This window comes from Symsagittifera roscoffensis, chromosome 4, assembly GCF_963678635.1.
Source record: "Symsagittifera roscoffensis chromosome 4, txSymRosc1.1, whole genome shotgun sequence".
NCBI classification, from domain to species: domain Eukaryota; kingdom Metazoa; phylum Xenacoelomorpha; order Acoela; family Convolutidae; genus Symsagittifera; species Symsagittifera roscoffensis.
In genome coordinates, this window is record NC_087065.1 from 21,176,820 (window position 1) to 21,198,466 (window position 21,647).

The window sequence follows — 21,647 nt, forward strand, 5'->3', positions numbered from 1 at the left end:
AAATAAATAAATTAGAGCTTTCGTCAGTGAATTTAAGGCTGCTATAAGTATCGCCAAAATGACGCGAGGGCTATTAACTGTTGAACAAACCTTGACTTTTTGAACCTTTGTGATAAAAGGTTGTTTCTTGTCACTGGAAACCTGGTCTTTGATTTAAAAAACAACATGATCAAAAAATAACTATGAAATCAATTTTATCATAGGCAAAGCGAAACTTAAAATGACAAAAACTAATAAGGGTAGCCGGTCACTGTGCAAGTAGCACAGAAGTTCCGTCCATAGTCTTAAGAAAATACAAAGTTTTTTAAAAAAATTATTGTCGTTTTTTTTTCGGCGTGGTGCGATTAAAAGATCTGAACAAAAAATAAAACTTAGGCATACTCGACAGTCATAGTAATACAGGCCCATTGGAAAACAGTTTTTATAGAAATATTAACAAAAACGAAAAAATAGGTTAAAATCTTTTTCGAACTTTTCTGCAGAAATTTTTTTATTAAAACTAACTTTACAAAGAAACTAATTTTCACGGCTTAAATTAAGTATAAAGAAGCTATAGTAAACCTGCATGCTCACCTTATTAGTTCGAAATTAGACCAAAAATTAAAAAATGTAAGCCAGTTTTTCTCAACACTGGACCAAAAAACTTTTGAAATTTTTAATGTAGTTCGATTCAGGACTGCAAGGGCTTTATTATGATTGATCACTCAACGTATTCCAAAAAATTTTCTGCTGTCTGATTTTGCGTGAAAAGCCAAAAAGTTGAAAAAAAAAAGAAAAAAAAATACACCAGAATACAAAGTTCCTCCCCCATTTTCAATGGTCTGAACAAAAATTCGAAATTCATTATTCGTACTCTCGAAGAAAGTGACAGAATATTTGGGTTTGCTTGCTTTATACGCTCGAAATTTTCAATGGTCGGAACTAAAACTGTCGGATCGCAAGTTTTTCAAAGAAAAATCAGCTACAAAATATCTGCGAATCAAGAACTGCCTGATTCCAACTGTCATTTTCAGCTTGGCTGTATTGCATTTAAATTCTCAGCAGAAACCCATTTGTAAATAGCACAAAACCTTGTCAAAATCCAAATCCACTTTTATTATTTTTTCAAATAGGACAGAAATGAGAAATGCTCAAATGTTCGTCTAAAGGAGTCAATAAAAATTGAGACGATTCAAAGCAAGACGATTCAAAAAAGAGTAAAAAATATCATAAATTGCATTACTTTTGAAACAAGTTGAAAACTGGATGCTAATTTCTTAGATTTTGAAAAAACACGCTGAGGAAAAATTAATTTATTCAAAAAAAACTAGAACTAAGAAAAATGCCTAAAAGAGAAAAAGTCGTTATTTTTTTAACAGTTAAACAAAAGCCGAATTTCAATACGAAAAAAATTCGATAGGATAACAATTCAGGCTGGCAAAATACCAGTTCATCAATCATTGCGAATTCGGCGTTCGCTTGCGTAGAAATCAATGAATTTTCAGTTGAGGAAAAATGAAAAAAAAAAATCCAAGAAAAATGCGAAGAATTAGCTGCGTCCAAAAGTAATTAAGATAGTCGGTTGCTCAACAAGTCGTAAAAAAGTTACGAACTACAAAAGACAAAATAACAACGGTTTCAAAAAATTCTCATGTTTACTTTATTTTTTCAGTTTGTGATAATTTTTTTGAAAGAATTTAATCAATCTCAATACATGGGACCGAAGATTAATAGAAAAAAAACTGCAGGTAAATACGCTGACAGAACAAAAGCCGGCACCTAAAAAGCCGAATGTTTTTGGCTAAGATTTTACAATGAAAGAACGCTTATTCTAAACGTGAAAAAAAAACATATGTACAAAATATATAAGCATATCCACGAGCACCTTAAAAAATTGCAATTTCATATTTTTGTTATTCTGTTAGCGAAGTTATTTAGGGGAAAATGCCTAGTACCTGATTACAATTCATTTGCTAATAGAAAAGTTGAAAAATGATTAAACACAGCCATCAGACAGTTGGAAAAGAAACTATGAAACTAGAAACCATGATAAGAAGCTATAAGATTTTTTTACGACACAACTTCAACTTTCGAACATCAAAGTAAAAAATATCTAGAATTAATGAATTTGGCAATTGACACTTTTTACATAGAAAAACTCATTTTCAGAAAACTGGATCAATAAGTGAAGTTTTGATTTAACTGAAAAGTCTGAAAATTAAAATTGAAGTCATTCTCGTTTTTTTAAATCCATTTTCACGTTCGTATTTGGAGAGCGCAACTTAACTAACTTTTAGAAGATGAATTTAACATAAACTCAAAAACAGCATATATACCAAGTAATTAAAGCATTTTAAGACTTTACTGAGCAACAAACAAAGAAAAAAAACAAGACCTATATTCGTCTTCACTGCGTTCAGCAACTCTTAAACATGACTATTATACGTAAAGAAATTTTGTGTATACAGAGACAAAGTTGCACTTTGCATACACAAGCAAAAATATGACTGATATAGCTACTGGGAAGAACTGAATGAGTAAAACTTCAAGTCTACGAAAATTTTTAAGTGACGAACGCCAATTATGAGTCTACATAATTGCTAAGTGACGCAAACCAATTATGACGCATTAGCTGTACCATTCAGTTTGAAAAAAAAATATTTACCAATTAACATGCCTTAATTTATAGAGCTGACGCATTTTAACTAGTATGTAAAAAATTGCAAAAAAAAAAACAATCGACCCTGCCCAGGTTCGATTCGAACCCGCTTATTTTGTTGCGGGTCTCCTTCCCTACCTCTACGCTACATATCCATGATACCTTGAAGCTGAAGTGCTATTTGTAATATAACAATCTGTTAACATCCTTAGCATTGGCAGTACGTTATAGCTGGTTATTGATCTTATGCACATACTACAATTAAAGAAAACTTTCAAAATGAACACTTATATTTGCAACTTAGTTTGAAAAAAAAGAGAGTTCATACTATAACACAAGCTTTGCTGCAGTAAAAAAGTCTACATTGAAGCAGTACATTAATTAAACAGCTCACCCAGTGGTTTCTTCGAACGCGTTCTGTCCAGCAGTGAAGATATCAAAAATGCGCGCCTATTTGCTCGAGTAAAACATAACTTTCGATTCCAGACAAGCACCAGTCGATTTTTTTCTTTGCTGAGACAGAACATTAAACTCTTATTTGAAACACAAGAACAAAAACGTACGTTTTGTTTCGATAGAGTCGAAAAACTAGAAGAACATGTGTGAGTTTGACATTCATTTTCAATGTAAGGTCTGTACTCAGTTTTTAACCGTTGACGTGATACATCATTTTTGATCAAAATGGTTAATTCGGGTGATACAGAAACTAGGTTTAGCATTGATTAAGAGAAAACAATTTTTTAAATTGTAAACGCCTGACTTGCTTAAAATAGAAAGACAACAGTGGCTCATATGTCCAAGATCGAACGCAAGACCATATGCTTATCAGCCAATCGTTTTACAGACTGGCAACTGAGTCAAGAACTGCAGATTGTAGCGTATACAGTGCTAATTTAAATTATCGGGACAAGTTAAAGTAAAACTAGCGTTTAACGCACCTCCGGTGCTTCGAAATTTTTCGACAACTTATGAAAAACCGCATATATTGGAAACAACATCTGCAAACTTTTAGTGTACTCTGACTGCACCCAATTACAGGGTTGGTAATTTCGAACTTTTCAATTTTTTAAATTCCCATTTTAAAAGCGTCATCTCGAAAACTTAATGGGCCTCTGGAGTAATTTGGAGCCCAGATTTGCAACCAATGAGAGTCCCTGAGAGCACCCTACTATAGGGTTAGGAATTCAAAATTTTGTGAATTTTTTAAAACCTGCCTCCCGAAAAAAAAATTGAAAAAAAACGTCCTATCTCGGAAATTGAAAGGAATTGAGCATTCATATTAAGAGGCAAGATTTGAGACTCCAGTGTGTACGCTGACAATAAGGTTGTATCTTCATCGAGTTGGTAGTTTCAAATTATTTGAATTTCTTTGTAGATAAGTTCTTTGAGAAATTTTGAAAAAATCAAAAAACGCCACATCCGGAAACTAAAAGCATTTGAGCAGTCGCATGTGGCAAGATTTGCAACTCTTTAGAGTACCCTGACAACACCGAAATATTGCGTTGGGAATTTCAAATTTTGAAAAATAATTAATTTGAACTTTCTGAAAATTTTGAAAAAATCACAAAAACGTCACATCTCGAAAACTACAAGGATTTGAACAGTCATATTTGGAGGAACGATTCGCGATCCTTGAGAGTACTCTGACAGCACCTAACTAGAGGGTTGGGAATTTCAGATTTTGAAAAATATAAATAATTTAAGTTTTCTGAAAAATTTTGAAAAAATCACAAAAACGTCATATCTCGAAAACTACAAGGATTTGAGCAGTCACATTCGCAGGCAAGATTCGCAATCCTTGATAGTACTCTGACAGTACCCAACTACAGGGTTGGGAATTTCAGATTTTTTAAAAATAATAATTTAAGTTTTCTGAAAATTTTTGAAAAAATCACAAAAAACGTCATACCTCGAAAACTACAAAGATTTAAGCAGTCACATTTGGAGGCAAGATTCGCAATCCTTGATAGTACTCTGACAGTACCCAACTACAGGGTTGGGAATTTCAGATTTTTTAAAAATAATAATTTAAGTTTTCTGAAAATTTTTGAAAAAATCACAAAAAACGTCATACCTCGAAAACTACAAGGATTTGAGCAGTCACATTTGGAGGCAAGATTCACAATCCTTGATAGTACTCTGACAGTACACAACTACAGGGTTGGGAATTTCAGACTTCTAAAAAATAATAAAAATTCAAGTTTTGTAAATTATTTTGTTATTTGAAAATTTCTCAAAAATCGTCTTATCTCGTTAACTAAAATGATTCGAGCATTCAAAATTGGAGGCCAAATTCGCCACCCCTAATTCTATATTGGGCTGCTTAATTTAATCTCGGTAAAAAACCATTAAAATCAAATGGGAAAGTCGAAAAAAAATCTTAACCATTGCAATATACGATATAGCTTAAACAAGCAAAAATAATACGTTGAAAAAGCTTAAACATGGCGAGATAGTGAAGCCCGCATTTAAATATATAATGTAAATTATTTTGTTATTTGAAAATTTCACAAAAATCGTCTTATCTCGTTAACTAAAATGATTCGAGCATTCAAAATTGGAGGCCAAAATCGCCACCCCTAATTCTATATTGGGCTGCTTAATTTAATCTCGGTAAAAAACCATTAAAATCAAATGGGAAAGTCGAAAAAAAATCTTAACCATTGCAATATACGATATAGCTTAAACATGCAAAAATAATACGTTGAAAAAGCTTAAACATGGCGAGATAGTGAAGCCCGCATTTAAATATATAATAGATTTGAAATTTAAAAGGAATTTCTCTCAAACTGGCCGACTTTTGACAAAAACCATGCAGACAAAACTTGCTTAGATTTTAGCAAAATTATTATGGCGCAGTTCGAGCCCAAAATTTAACCCCAAAAACGGATAAATTTTAGATTTATAATCTGTAATCAGAAATTACGACAAAACTACAGAGTCAATTAATAGCGACGTGATATCAAAAGCAGCCTCTTACGTAGCCCAACAAAGCTTAAGCAAAATCCAATCGCCAAAAAATTAATTGATTTTTGTTTTTCAGATAAAAAATGTCATTTTTACTATAAAAGCACTTATTTAACATTTTTTTGGAGATTGCTAATTTTGGCGCAATTTCTGATTGACTTAGAAATCCAAAAATGATCTGTTTTGGGGTGAAATTTTGTGCTCGAATTGCATCATATTAATTCTATTAAATCTGCTAAAATTCTAAGCAAGATTTGTATTATTTTTATCTAAAGTCGATCCAATTTGAGAAAAACGCCTTTTAAATTTCAATTTTTGTGCGTTTCGTCCGGATAATTTACATCAGCATTGTATACCATTGAGCTTAGCTCTATGATCACATTGTGCAAACAACAACTAAAAACCAAAGCGTACCAACATCTCTTGCAGAGAAATTTAAGGTCTAGGAAGAGTAACCCTGAGATAATCCAGAGTTAATTTCAAAATATGAAGCGGGTCAGATGAATAAAAAATTGTAGACAAGTTTTTCGCAATAAAATAACCAAAAATGAGCTTCTTAAAGATGCAAAGGAACGCTAAGTCTTTTTCAGTGAATTTTAAAAATCAAAACATGAAGTAAATGTCAACGAATGCACCGCTATCAAGCGAGTACGCCTTCGATTCGAACAAAAAACGAAACAGCGGACAGATGCTCCCATGAGATTGCAGATGGTCACAAGCAACGTGCTCAAAGAAAGAAAACATCAGGGAAATAGTGCTTACGTAATAAGTTATTAAAAAACGGACCATAACTTAGGAGGACAAGGAGAAACCAATGACTTCTGAAGTTATTTTGCCGTTTATTTTTCTTTGCTGACTATGATTTAATATGTGCAAAATCAGCGCAGGCCTTTAAGCAGAAAAAACATGGTGCAATTTTTTACACAAAAACTACCGGATCACCTGTTGAGCAAACCATATCAAAGTGAGCCTCTTACACAGACCAATAAAGTTTACGAGGATTATAATTTCCTAAAATTTGTCGACCATAATTTTGTTGGACAAACAAGAATTGTATTTACACCATGCAAAATACCAATATTAGATGTAAAACCAAATTTTAAACGGTTTGAGCTGATTGTTTTTAGCTCACTGTGACATAATTTGCTCAATAACTGACCCGGTAGTTTTGGCGCTGTTGTTGTTTGGCTAAAAAGAGCCAAAAATGACCTTTTCTTGGCGTTGACTTTTTGATCCGAATTTCGCAAGCAAAATTAAGTAACAACCTATACTCTGGTTATATTCTATATTATATTTTATTATATTCTGGCTGTTTTCTGCCCAATGTCAACACAGTTTGAGAAAAACGCGTTCAAAATTTCCAACTTTTTTCTTTTTGTCCGGATAATACATTTCATCACTGTATGCAATTTTATTTTACACACAGAAGTGAAGCTTTTTTTGCAAACACAATCGAGATACGGCAAAAAGTAGCCCCAGAAACGAAGGCAGGAATTATGCAAAAAGTTATAAAAAATATGCCTCGAACTAAAATCAACTTGAAAGTACCAAGTAGTAAAAAGAGATCAGTAAAGTTTGCTTCATTTCAATTTGGAACGACTTTTGAACGCGACGCAATTTGATCTAATCCTCCGCTCTCAAATAAGTCGCACTCACGCTTTAAGCATTATCGATGTGTAAAAGCGCGCATAACTCATTCGTACAAATTGACCAACTTCCGAACCTCCAAAACTTACGGAAAATGCTTACATGTAAAATATCTTTTTACTTGAGCTCCGTGCATCAATACTTTCGCAGGTTATCAAAAATGTCCCTAAAAACTTCTTGTTCCCATTTTCGAAAGAAACGGAACATTTATGCTTGGTGTGGATTTTATTCAGTCAATTTTCGGCGATCGAAATAATAGTTTTTAACAAAAATTTTTTATGCTACATTGAAGATATAGACTCCCTGCAATCAGATCTAAAAATATATTTTAGCTACGATCATTTTTTGCACGGTTTTGGGAGTTTAAAAATTGCAGATTTGGCCATGCTCTGAACTAATTTATGCGCACTTTGAAGATTTTATCCATAAAACTGAAAACGTAACGCGAAATATTTACGCGTGGCGAATTATCCCGCGCAACAAAATCGTTCCAATTTGAATTGAGGCTAGCTTTTCGGTCGTTTTAATTTCGTAAGACTCAAAGTTTCACACTTGATCTTAGATATTGTCCAAAATTTAGTTTTTTTAATGTTTTCTTTTCTCAAAAAAACTATTCGATATGGATTATGGGGCAGTCGGAACATTCAGGGCTTTGCCCTGATATACGAGCAGTCTTGTTATTGTTAAAGTCCCAACAACACTTATCAATAAAATATGAGACTTATGCTATAATGACCGTATCGCGCAATGCTCGCAAGCTAGCGTATGTTATATTATTAAGGCACCATTGAAATCAACATTTTTGGTTGTTTCAGCATTTTTCATTTTTTCTTAAATTTGGCGATTGCTGATCTTCAAAAAAATTGTAATTTTTCGTAAGACTGATCTATTTGAACGGAGCTCGGTTAGTTAGCCCTCGAAGTTTTTAGACTTAACATCAAGATTCAGTTTTGACTGAGAAAAAAGCTCTCCATTTAATTACTCCACACCTTCAGGTAAAATGAAAGTAGTAAAATAGTAACAAATGGCGACGCTTGGCAAAATTTGGCCGTTAACTTTGAGAGGAGTTTCAGCAAACGGATGGCTTCAATTAGCAACCAAAAAACTTAGTCATGCGACAATTTTACATTTAGGGAAAATCTACAATTTAAATCAGAGCTGTTTTTCACAAATTTTTTTTCAAGGTGTGACACTATGATTAAAATCGAACGGGAAACAAATGAAAAAAAAAAAAACTCGTTTCTGTCAATAAAAAATCGTTTCTGTCAATAAAAATTGCAACAAAAGTATAAAATGTCCGGAACAAAATGGCCTGTATCATTAGAAACTCTACGCAGAGCTTTGGGAATTCTATAAAGACGGCAAGTTTTCAAAAAAATCTTTTCTCCTTTCTGTGGAACTAAGCAGACAAAAAAAGCTGACAGACAATAATCTAAATTAGCCAAAAGTTTCTATTTGCAAAAAAAACAGTTCTCAGCTGGAATCGAACTCCCAGATTTAGTCGTCTTGTACAGCAACTGGGAATAAAGCTGGAACATCGGGCTACGGGAACCAAGACGATAAAAAGACGGACGATAATCCGAAAAAGCACAAAAACTCAAATTTGCAAGAAAGGGCCCGGCCGGATTCGATCCTCAAGCCTTTGCCGTCTCAAGCTGTTGTTTTGCCTCTACACCAGATACGCCGGATAATTGATTGGATTTTAATTTATAATTACCAAGCAAAAAACAAAGCCGAAAAAACCTAAGCAGAAACCCTTTATGCCGAAAGACATTCAAAAAAATCTAAACTTATAAAAATGCTACGTCCCTTTTACCCTCAGAGCACAGACACCAGCACAAAAACTTTTTTCGGTCGTAACGACGCAATAAGAGGCCACTAAGTCGATATTTGTTAATCCGAAAATTATTAAACCGATAAAGACAAAATAAAAAAAAAGTGAAATTTTAACAAATCGAGCTGCCTAAATTACGAACATAGTGAAAAAAAAGTTCAATTCGGCCGGGTTTTCAATATGCTAAAAACAACTGCAGTAAAAATTGTTTGCAGTTAAAATAAATGATTCCTAGATGTGGCACATAAGCCGACAAAACATAAGCAGACAAATAATAGGCCGAAATTTTTTTTCAACCTGGACATTTACCGGTTCAAAAAAATTGGTCCTGGTCAGATTCGAACCCACCTTTGCCGTCCCAAGCAAAATCGTTACCGCGGGGCTAAATGTGCAAAAGACGCTTCAGATTTTGAACGCATTGTGAACCAAGGTACATCAAGGTACTCAAGAGTCTAGTACCCGATGGTAATACGTTTGCTAATCGCAAGGTTAAATAGAACTGCTCTCTGAAAACTATTCAGTAAAACTAGCTGAATAAAAAAACCTGCCAGTAAAACCATCTAATATTCGGCTACTTAAAAAACCAGAGAGTAAGAAAAAAATCTAGCACACTCATAGGTTCAACTGTCATCTTTTCAGTAACTCCTGGGGAAAAAAATCGTTTAATATTTAGAAGACATCCTAAGAGCAGTCGCTGAAAAAAATGACTCGTTTGTTCATAATTTCCATTAGGGCCAAAAACGGCTACCTAAGAGCGATTTCAACGGTTGCCGGAATGAGCAACTGGTCTCGAATTATATTTTGGAGCAAAGTCTCTGCCAACCTAAAAACCTCACCTTAAATACAACACAGAGGTGAAGCTGAACTCGCACCTCTTGCGATAGAAAATTAAAAGCTGAAAATCAAAAACTATGTGTCTCAAACAAAAAACTTGAATACACTCTGTTTTTAAGAAATCGAAGGCTGAAAAAAAATGATTTTCTTTTGCAATTGTTATATAAAATCAATTACCTGCAACATAAGGAGGAATCAAGATACTAAATTAACTCCATTCATTTCGTTCTCATAAGCAATAGATGGAACCGATAAAAAATGTAGGTCAGGACATCAATATCCAAACGCTCCAAAGTGAACTTAAATACTTTTCTTAAAATTTTGTACCCAAACAACCTGCATACCCTACAGGAGCAATTAATCATAGGCAAAATCTCTTTCCGGTATTTGCTATAACAATGATAAAAATGAAACAAGACTGCTCGTATCAGGGCGAAGCCCTGAATGTTCCGACTGCCTTTTAAGGTTTATGGAGCAGTAATAACATAAAAAAATAAATGTAATAAAACAAATTGAAAAAATTTTCTTCCAAAATTTGAATTTTTTTAAGAAAAACATCCCCCCAAACGCCATATAAAGTACAAAAGAAGTACAAAAGAAGTACAAAAGTAAATATTTAGAAGACATCCTAAGAGCAGTCGCTGAAAAAAATGACTCGTTTGTTCATAATTCCCATAAGGGCCAAAAACGGCTACCTAAGAGCGATTTCAACGGTTGCCGGAATGAGCAGCTGGTCTCGAATTATATTTTGGAGCAAAGTCTCTGCCAACCTAAAAACCTCACCTTAAATACAACACAGAGGTGAAGCTGAACTCGCACCTCTTGCGATAGAAAATTAAAAGCTGAAAATCAAAAACTATGTGTCTCAAACGAAAAACTTGAATACACTCTGTTTTTAAGAAATCGAAGGCTGAAAAAAAAATGATTTTCTTTTGCAATTGTTATATAAAATCAATTACCTGCAACATAAGGAGGAATCAAGATACTAAATTAACTCCATTCATTTCGTTCTCATAAGCAATAGATGGAACCGATAAAAAATGTAGGTCAGGACATCAATATCCAAACGCTCCAAAGTGAACTTAAATACTTTTCTTAAAATTTTGTACCCAAACAACCTGCATACCCTACAGGAGCAATTAATCATAGGCAAAATCTCTTTCCGGTATTTGCTATAACAATGATAAAAATGAAACAAGACTGCTCGTATCAGGGCGAAGCCCTGAATGTTCCGACTGCCTTTTAAGGTTTATGGAGCAGTAATAACATAAAAAAATAAATGTAATAAAACAAATTGAAAAAATTTTCTTCCAAAATTTGAATTTTTTTAAGAAAAACATCCCCCCACACGCCATATAAAGTACAAAAGAAGTACAAAAGAAGTACAAAAGTAAATATTTAGAAGACATCCTAAGAGTAGTCGCTGAAAAAAATGACTCGTTTGTTCATAATTCCCATAAAGGCCAAAAACGGCTACCTAAGAGCGATTTCAACGGTTGCCGGAATGAGCAGCTGGTCTCGAATTATATTTTGGAGCAAAGTCTCTGCCAACCTAAAAACCTCACCTTAAATACAACACAGAGGTGAAGCTGAACTCGCACCTCTTGCGATAGAAAATTAAAAGCTGAAAATCAAAAACTATGTGTCTCAAACAAAAAACTTGAATACACTCTGTTTTTAAGAAATCGAAGGCTGAAAAAAAAAATGATTTTCTTTTGCAATTGTTATATAAAATCAATTACCTGCAACATAAGGAGGAATCAAGATACTAAATTAACTCCATTCATTTCGTTCTCATAAGCAATAGATGGAACCGATAAAAAATGTACGTCAGGACATCAATATCCAAACGCTCCAAAGTGAACTTAAATACTTTTCTTAAAATTTTGTACCCAAACAACCTGCATACCCTACAGGAGCAATTAATCATAGGCAAAATCTCTTTCCGGTATTTGCTATAACAATGATAAAAATGAAACAAGACTGCTCGTATCAGGGCGAAGCCCTGAATGTTCCGACTGCCTTTTAAGGTTTATGGAGCAGTAATAACATAAAAAAATAAATGTAATAAAACAAATTGAAAAAATTTTCTTCCAAAATTTGAATTTTTTTTAAAAAAAACATCCCCCCACACGCCATATAAAGTACAAAAGGATAGATTTCGCTTCTTGTAACAAATCAATTATGGCAAATAAGGTTCTTCCAACCCATTTGGAACGATTTCTAAGACGGATTAAAACTCGCTTACGCGTTAATAGCGCGAAATATATCGCGCGTTAATTGTCCCAAATTGGCCAAAACGGCAATCTTTAAACCCCCGTAACTCTACGAAAAATGATCACAGTTGAAATATCTTTTCAAATTTAAACTCAGGACAAAATTTCCGTCAAAAATGGCTAGTTAAGAAGTCGAAATTTGTCTGAAGAAAAAACCCACCCCGAGCACAAATATTCCGTTACTTTCGCATCGAAAGTCGGAACAAAAACAAATTTCATAAAAATGAATGCAAAAGTTTCAATTAAATTTTTTCTACAAAAAAAAAACAGACACAAGGAAAAGTCTATAATTGCAAAAAACCGGAAAATTACATTCGAAAATCTAAAGTTCAAGAATCCTTTATGATTGACCTTTCCTATGATTGATCTTACCAGAAAAAACTAACCCAGCTTGAGAAAATTGGATTAATCGCTATTTTCTATTCCGTTGGGAATCTACCTTCAAAACCAAAACTCAATCCCGTTTTTAGCGCCATTTGAAAATTTGTTTTAAGACAGCGTAGTTTGCCCTCCATTTGGCAAATTTTGGGGAAATAATTCAAGATTCAAACCACAAAAAATTAAACCTCAAGACTTTCCTGGAAAAATAACAAAAACTAACTAAGTGTCTTTAAGTCGTTCATTGACACTTTGAAACTATTCAAATAGTGACATTCTTGATTTTTTATAAGAGTAATCAAAAACTTAGCCAACAGATTTCATCTTCATTTAATTATAAAAATTTTAAGCTAGATACAATTTGGGTGACTATTCAAATAGAAAAATTTAAGACCAGATATAAATTCAGACACTTTATCTGCAACAACGGGTTTGTAGAAAATGAATTCTCGTGACACTAAGACTTCATCGGATGGTTTTCTTTCGTAATTATCAGCCAGATGTCTTCCATTATCAATCCAGAGACCGATGAACTTTGGTTCATGATCGATCCAGAAGAAAAGCGCCACTTTCGAGACCCGTAACTGAACAGAAACATTAGCAACCATGCCATCTGAACTATTCAAATTGTATCCTTCTAATTCTACAGTTGCACATGGCAACGTCGATTTGTTATCAAATCCTTCGAAATATACTTCATTCGTTGTAATAACTTGAGAATCTCGAAGAAGTTGAAGGTATATATAACAGAAAAGCGTTTCAGATGCGCATTCAGTGCCCTCTGTGAACTCTGAAACCTCAATCTGGCCAAGCCACGAAGCAGAGTTAGAAGAAATATTGTGATAACTCGAAGATGATTTCACCTAAAAACATCGATTCATTATTAGTTGATGCGACAAGTTGATGCACCGTAAATGCGTACCTAAGTTTTTTGAAAATATGAAAAAATGGGCATCCACAGAAAGAGAGTGCGAAAATATCTAATACATGACTTCGCTACTAATTCGACGCACCTGTTTACCCGACTTCACACTGAGAAGCAAAACATGCAATTCCGCTTCAAAAGATTCTCTCAAATTAGAAGACACAAAAACCGACACATCCTTGCTTGTGAGATCATACTGTGCGAACACGTGAACTGATTCGAAGAAGAGGAATGCGTAGTTGTGGAGTATCTTCCACTTGCCATAGTAGTCTATGGACGCCCAGGTGGGTGCTTGCCAGATATCATTCAGCTGCCAGTACATTGCGCCCATAGTGTTCCCTCGTCCAGAAGCATCTGAAATAAAAAAATAACAATTTTTATAGTTAGGCAGACTACTTTCCTGCATATTTTTGTTCCCAATTGAACTTCTTCCGTTGCATTGAATTGAAAAAAAAAATACGATTTTTATCAGATAATATAAAACTCAACCAACAAATAATCTATCTCTAGTTGCATTGGATTGGAAATGCGATCTTTTTCACATAAAACAAAACTTGGCCAACAAATAAACTATCTGTTATGCTAATCCTGCTATAATGAAATACTTAGAGCAAAGTAATTAATTAAAGGCAAATCACTTTCTTACCAATAACATTTTGATACTTCAAGTAATGCTCCGTTTCTGTCTTTATACAGAGTGCATTTTCAAGCTGACTGAGATATGCAAACCAATCAAAATCTGTGCTGGTATTAGACAGTGTCGGGAATTTGTATCCAAAATGACGATTCATGTTACTCAAGATCTCTTCATTTCCACTTGGATGGTGGTTTCTTTCATTAAACCACGTGCTGTCAAGTTGCACTTCTTGTTCCGAGGATGCTTTTTTGATGGTAGAATAAAAAGGCCATGATTGGAAACCATACTCCGAAGCAAACCTCGTGATCGGGTAATGACTCAGTTCGAAGCAATCTGTGTTGTAGTCGTAGAAATGTGTATCACCGTAGAAATCCGAATAAGGATTTGAACTTACGTAACCTTCTGCGATCGACTCTATGCCATTGGATGGACTAGAAGTAATATACGGCCGATAGTTATCGATGTCTGTTACAACATTTTGTATTGTGTGCACGTACAATTTTACGTAGTCTGCCTTGAACTGAGGAAGACTGGATTCTGGAACCGACCACCAGTTTTGTGACAACGCAGCTGAAAAAGCAATCTGAGCAGTCATACAGAAAACTAGTCATTTGGTTCAAAGCACAACTCTTTTCTTTAAAAACTACGTTATTCCAGAGCCTAAGATATCCCAATAAATGCAAAACGATACCACTATATAATAGAATAAAAGAGCTCCATCCATTCAGTAAAAATAAAACTTATTGCGAAAAAGCTCCATCCATTCAGTAAAAACTTATTGCGAAAAAAGCTTTTTTCCTGTCATTCACCCGAAAAACTGCCTTGTTCAAATATTCACGTAGCTGCGAAACCTTGTTCAAATAAAACCGAGAACAAAAGGGAAAACCTAAAAAAAATGATTTAAATTTATTTCTAACACTTACGATACCACACCAAATAGCACTGTAAATTAGCACACAGGAACGGAAAGCCATAAGTCCAAAAATCTGAAAAAAAATTTCGGAAAAAAACAACTAAAAAATCTTCAAAACGTTGTTTGGAATGCTGTTCTATTAACGGAACAGACGTCCAGGAACGAAAACTCCGAATTTAATAAAAAATTATAAACAATTACTCGATCTTACAAATAATACTCGCTCGAAATTGCACTAACAACCAAAAAATTCACCACGGTTTCGCTCAATAATGAGTGAAATTGTTGAAAATTTTGCTGAGTCGCTTGAATCACGATTTAAACGGCATTGAACATGATGTATCACTCTCCCAACTTTTCGATGGTTACTTGTGGTACTTGATTATGCAACGAAAAAAATAACTAAAACAAACTCGAATACAAAACTCGCTTTCAGCAATTGAAACAACAAATTTTTACAGCTGGAATTAATGGTGTCAAACTAGTGAACTAAAACACTAAAATCAGTAGACGTGAACAGCTACAAAATGAACGCGCAAAAGAGGCTAAATTTATTCGAAACTAGCCAAAATCGGAAAATAAAAAGGGATATTTATGTTTAATACAGTCTTAGATGAAGCAAGATCGCCAGTATCAGAGCAAAACTTAAAGTGCCAATTAATTCATCTGATTTTGTTGTTGGCAAACATAACGCAGAGACGAAGCTGAGCTTCGCCTTACTTGCGATACAACAAGTATAGGCATAAAAACAGCAAGAGACTCAAAAACTATCAAAGAGGACTTCGAAAGTTGATGCTGTTGAATAAAGAAAAACAAAGAAATTAAAAATCCAAAGTTTTTTCATGTTTAAAATTATTAAAGGGTTTCAAATGGGATTAAAAATGAACATTCGAAATTTAAAACTTGAGACCGGAGTCTTATCGTCCTCATAAATAATATCGGAACCTTGTGCGAAACCAGAGGAAACAAAATATAAGGCATTAATATGCATGAACGCACATCTGTAGGTACTAGAGCATTTCAAGACTGTTTCTTGGAGAAAAAAAACGAGCAAAAAATCACTAAGACCTATATAAGAGTCTTCACTACAATCAGTGACTCTCAATAAACGACGGAGATTTTATTCCCTCTAGATTGAAGATATAGACGCCAATAAGAGCTCAAAACAAGTTGCGAACCTAGACATATTGCGGGACGGAGGATATTTGGAAAGACATTTTTTCAGGAAAATTCAATTTTCTTACATAATATTTTTTATTCAAATAAAAATTGAGAGGACAAAAATTCCAATCGGAACCGTCCAGGCTCCAACGTTATATAAGAAGTCTCTTTGCAATTATAAAAAGTCTATCTGAAATAGAGTTCTATCTGGAACAAATACTCATTGAAATCAATGGTACCGCAATTTAGGTTGGGGAAAAAATTAGGAGATCCACTTATCACAAGTCTGATCACATATCCGTCAGCATAGCAAATGCTCAAGCATCTACCGCTCATCTCCAAAAAGTCTTTTTAAATGACTTAGTTTTCCTCCATCAAAAGCTTAATTTTAGTTTTAATCAAAAACCAGAGTAGGTTTAAGTTTAGACAAACTGTATAATGGCGAAAAAAGCATCAAAGAGATTAACAGGGTTTAAAAGGAAGCAGATAAGCCTCTCGTATCACAGTTTCATTGGATCATATCGCGGCTTCATCTCTTCTAAAACGAAACCGAATGAAACAAAAAAATAAACCTTCATTCTCGTTGTTTCCAGCCCAGATCACCACACTCGGATGACCTCGGAGTCTGTATATTTGCTCTTTCACTTCCATTTCTACATTGTATAGAAAAAGGTCGTCCACGGGGTAGAGAGAACAGGCAAACATCATGTCTTGCCACACCATTATACCAAGTCTAAACAAACATAATTACCTTCGTTAAGTAGGATCAATTTACACAAAAACTGATCTGTTAACTTTTAAATCAAAATTTTTTGACATGAAGACTTCTAATTAACTATCAACGTGGCACAGTTTATCCAAGATGGAAAACTCAACAGAGGCGAAGCTGAGCTTCGCACCACTTGCGATACAAACATGATCAACCGTGATTAAAATCAAATGCAAAGAAAAATCAAAACTAAAAAAACCTTCAAAATCGTTCGTCACAAAAATTGCAAAGCCCATAAGGTGCGGAAAAAAATTGCCTGCACCATAAAAAAACTTAACAAAAGCTTTCGAAATGCTAAGAAGCAACTGAATTTTGAAACAAGTCCTTTCTGCGGGAACTAAGCCGGCAAAATTAAGCAAAGACAAAAATCCAAATTAGCCAATCGAAGAGTAAACATAAATAAAAACACTGACTTTGTGGAAAAAATCACAACTTTCGAATTTCAAAAAAAAAATAGATGCCCTTTAGGTTCTTTGAATTTTCACAACGATTTATGATTGGAGCATTTTGATAGCATTAACCCAACTTGAGAAAACTGGATCAATACGTAATGTTTTTATTCCACAGAAAATCTACAAATTAAATTCCATTTTCGAAACTACAAATCGTTCACGTTTTTTTGCACCATTTCCACGTTCGTATTTGGAGAGTGCTATTCAAGTCACACTCAGCAGATTAATTTCAATTGAACTCAAAAACTGCGTAACTACCAAAGTGCATTTCATAAATACATCAATATAAAAGAATGCACATCTGTACTTATTAGAGACTTTGATGCCCATTTTAAGAATTTTTCCTTTAAAAAAATCAGCAAGACCTATATAAGAGTCTTCACTGCGTTCATTACTCTTAAAAAATATTCAGTTTCCCGAACTTTCAAGTCCCGACTGGAATCGAACTGCCGGCATGGATGATACCGCAACTTAGAAGAAAGCTGAACCTTCAAAAAATCGGGCTACGGAAACTAAGCCGTCAAAAATAAACAGACGGACTATAGTCCGAAAAAGCACAAAACTCAAGTTTGCAAAAACAGGTTCCGGCCGGATTTGAACCACAATCATTTGCCGTCTTAAGCAGATGTGTTACATTTACGCCAGAACAGTTGATTGAATTTGAACTCATAATAAATCTAATGAGGGAGAGTCCAGGCTCCAAGAGATCAGTCCTGTGAAAAAAGTTGTTTACGGGAAAAAGTCAAGTACCCGATTGCAATACCCTTGCTTATCGCAAGGGTAATAAATACACGGGGGAATCGGGTATTACGTAATGTGAACCCATAATTGACCTACATTAATTTTACTTCTTCTGGTCAGAGTAACTACAGAGAAAAAATATAAGATAAATGCGCGGTGTTTTATTTTCGGCCAGTTTTCCATCCTCACAGGCGGTTTTAGCAAAATTTTTGGTGTTATTCGTCTAAAATTGGATGGTAAAATAGAAAAAATGGAAGGTAAAAAATCGATAGTAAAATGAATAGTAAAACTGTAACAAAGGGGAACCCTTTGATTGGCCAGGAAAAAAATATCTCACCCTCCCCCCTTCCCCTAAGTCAGCTACTGCAGACATCGTTTATGAGAAAGCGATACTCGTAATCCCAGAAAATTACTTTTACAGACTCTATTTTAGGTACTAAATACTAAAACTTACTCGTCAGTTATATCGTAGAACTCATCCGATTCATAGACTCCTCCACCCCAAACCCGAAGCATGTTCATGTTTGCAATTTTAACAGAGTTCAGCAGATACCGCAACTTCTCTTTCGACACTCTGGTCTGGAAAGCATCTGGTGGAATCCAGTTCGTGCCCTTGGCAAATATCGGGACTCCGTTTATTTTGAAGTAGAATGAATTCCCGGCTTGAGTACTATTTTGAGCGAATATTGGGTCCTGGACCAATTCAACTTCTCGGAAGCCAATTTTTGTAGTATAAAAGCTGCTTTTGTAGGCAGGACAAGACAACTCAAAAGTAGCATTGTACATATTTGACATTCCGAAACCGTTCGGCCACCAGAGTTTGACAGGAAGTTCTTCCGGAACAAAGAAACTAGCTGTCATTCTATTTCCATCCGAGGACCAAGCCGCTTTGCTTTGCATCTGTAAATCGAGAGCATTAATTGAAAATGTAATTAGCAGGCTGTCACTGCAATGTTTAATGAAGGACCCAGGAAACGAGGTGTTCAGAGAAAATACAGAAGTGTTGACAGTCCATCGAGAAGCACTCTTGAAGAGATTGATAGACACACCTTTGATTGGCATGTCTTTTTTGGAAACAACTCGAACGTATACAGGCTTCCACAAACCCTAAACAGTCAAAAAATCATTAAGAAGCTGGAAAATTACCTAAATAATGCTTTTCAACTAAGCGTTCACATTACCGGTTGCTTAAGGTTGAGAAAAAAAAGCAATATTCCAGAAAGGGCAGTCAAAGATAATTTTTTCCTCACCTGAGGAGCAAATCCAGGTCCCCAGTCCCAGCTGAATGAAGATGCATCTTTTCTGATGAAGTTGAAGTAACAAAAGCCTCTGTAGCTTTCAACGGGACACACTTGCGGAACTAGATAGGGATACTGCTTAGCACGTATAGCTCCATAGTCAACAGGAGAAGCTATTTCGACACTTAGAAGATTACCCGAACTACTCAGAGAATCAACAGGAAACACCCATGAACGAAACTGGTTGTCTGTTGCTCCTAATGAAATTCCATTCAAGGTCACAGATGCAACGGTGTCAATTCCCTCAAAGACCAAGAACAAATTGTTATCATCAGCTTCGGTGCCAAAACCAACATCAAACTCCAACCAGAACGTCCAGTTTGATTCCGGAATCCACCTGTAGTTCAAATCGTTGAATCCAAAATAAGGATCATCAATAATATCACGTGAAAGAAGCTCTAGATGCACGTATGTGGGAATTGTAATGTTCGTATAAACTTCTTTAGGGTTATCAGACCGATACAGATTCCAGCTTTGCATCAAGTAATGCTCAACACACTCAACTAGCCAAAAACAGAGGCAAGCCAAAATGAGACAAGTCCTAGGGAGATCCATCGACCAAAATAGACTCCGCTGTTTTCCTTCAGCTAGTTGAGAGGAAAATTCAACTTACAGTTCGAATTTGCAGTCTCGAACTCGAGATATAATACTTAAGCCGAGTTTATATTTACAATGCGTGTAATTATACACGCCTCCAGTATTTTGCGGCACCTTCAAGCTCATTGAACTGCTTCTCGATATTCTTGGCTCCTTTGAAATCAACATCGATCAGATTACAAGAGTACAACAGCTTTGACCCTTTCAGTTCAATCATAGCGATATTTCTGGACTTCGAAATATCATCACTGATAACTTGACTAACACAGTCACGACTATTTATAAAACTGAGAAACACCGAGACGTCTGCTCCCGAGGCTCCAAGCAGATACAAACGGACGTAATCAGCAGAATCCAAAGATTTCACGAAACTAACCATATCAGATTTCTTCTCCAAATTCACTAATTCAAGCTTTTTTATTAACGTCTTGAAGCAACCATAGTCAACAGATGAGTGTTCAAGACTTTCCACTAGAAATGGGTCTCCTTTTAAAATGTCTCTAACTTTACTCACAGAAATCGTCCCCATAATCTGCCATTTTCTGAGCAGATTCAAAACGCCAGAGTTTCTTAGAGCTTCAGCAATAAGAATTGACAGGTCGCTGATTGAAAATCTAAACGAAGAGTCATTTGTCATCTCATCTTGAAGTGAATCTATATCCATTCTGCACGAGTTAAAATAAAGCTTCAAATATTTCGATCCATGCTTCATCAGATTTGATACACAATCAACTTGTGTTTGAGAATCGCCTGAAAACAATTCCGCCGGATCATATAAGTAGTCTATTTTGATATCATGACCTTTCATACGATTGAATAGAAGCAGCTTATGTCTTGTCAAAGAGCTGAGCTCCGGAAAATTATCATCAACTTCAATGTTGAATAATCCACATTTCGGTTTCAGTTCCACGGAGAAAACTGATGATTTCGCTGAGACACATTCAAATGGCCGCAGCTCAACTGTTTTTCGGTAAACGCAAGTACTCAGGTTGATATTGACAGCAAACTCTTTTCTGTTTGTAATCGTCGCACTACTTTTACTTTCCAGGAGTTGCAGCACAGAGTCCAAATTAGTTATAGAATTCGTTTTCGCGATTTTAAAATTATCTGGCTCGAACCTGACGATTTCTGGAAAGATTCGAAGTAAAACTTCTTCACAGAACGCCATACGTTGTCGCATGTACGTAAGTTGGCCATTCTTCCGAATGACAAAACTGTACACTATTTCGTGAGATGGACAGAGAAAAGCAGCAAAATTCTGGCCCTTGTTAAGATACACCCATTGTTCTGAGTGGTGGGCAAAACAGTCGTGAATCTGATCCATTTCCATTTTGCATCTTTAAAGTGAGATATAAAACTATTCGAAAATTTTACGGTACTCTTCGCAGAAATAATGCCCTTGTTAAAAGTTGATAATTCTAATTAAGCCACAGCTACCGCTTCATTACTAGGCTGTTAAAAAGTCAAGATGTGACAAAAATTCCACGCCAAAAAAATATATGAAATACTTTTCAATAAACAAAGGTACGCTTTTTCCGGTTTCAAGAAAACCAGTTATAAAATCCAAATTCAAAATAAAA

At 34.9% G+C, this 21,647-nt stretch overlaps 1 protein-coding gene across 1 annotated transcript; it reads right to left on the minus strand.

Annotated features, from left to right (window-relative positions):
• Window positions 1-12,888: 12,888 nt before the first annotated feature.
• On the minus strand, window positions 12,889-21,410 carry LOC134843825 (beta-mannosidase-like). The gene is made up of 6 exons (XM_063860117.1): window positions 19,423-21,410; window positions 18,627-19,279; window positions 16,783-16,943; window positions 14,146-14,706; window positions 13,588-13,853; window positions 12,889-13,437 (listed from the first exon to the last, which is right to left on the minus strand). The coding sequence occupies exons 1-6, from the start codon at window positions 20,023-20,025 to the stop codon at window positions 12,925-12,927; spliced, it is 2,757 nt and encodes a 918-aa protein (XP_063716187.1). The 5' UTR covers window positions 20,026-21,410; the 3' UTR covers window positions 12,889-12,924.
• Between the last annotated feature and the right edge of the window lie 237 nt (window positions 21,411-21,647).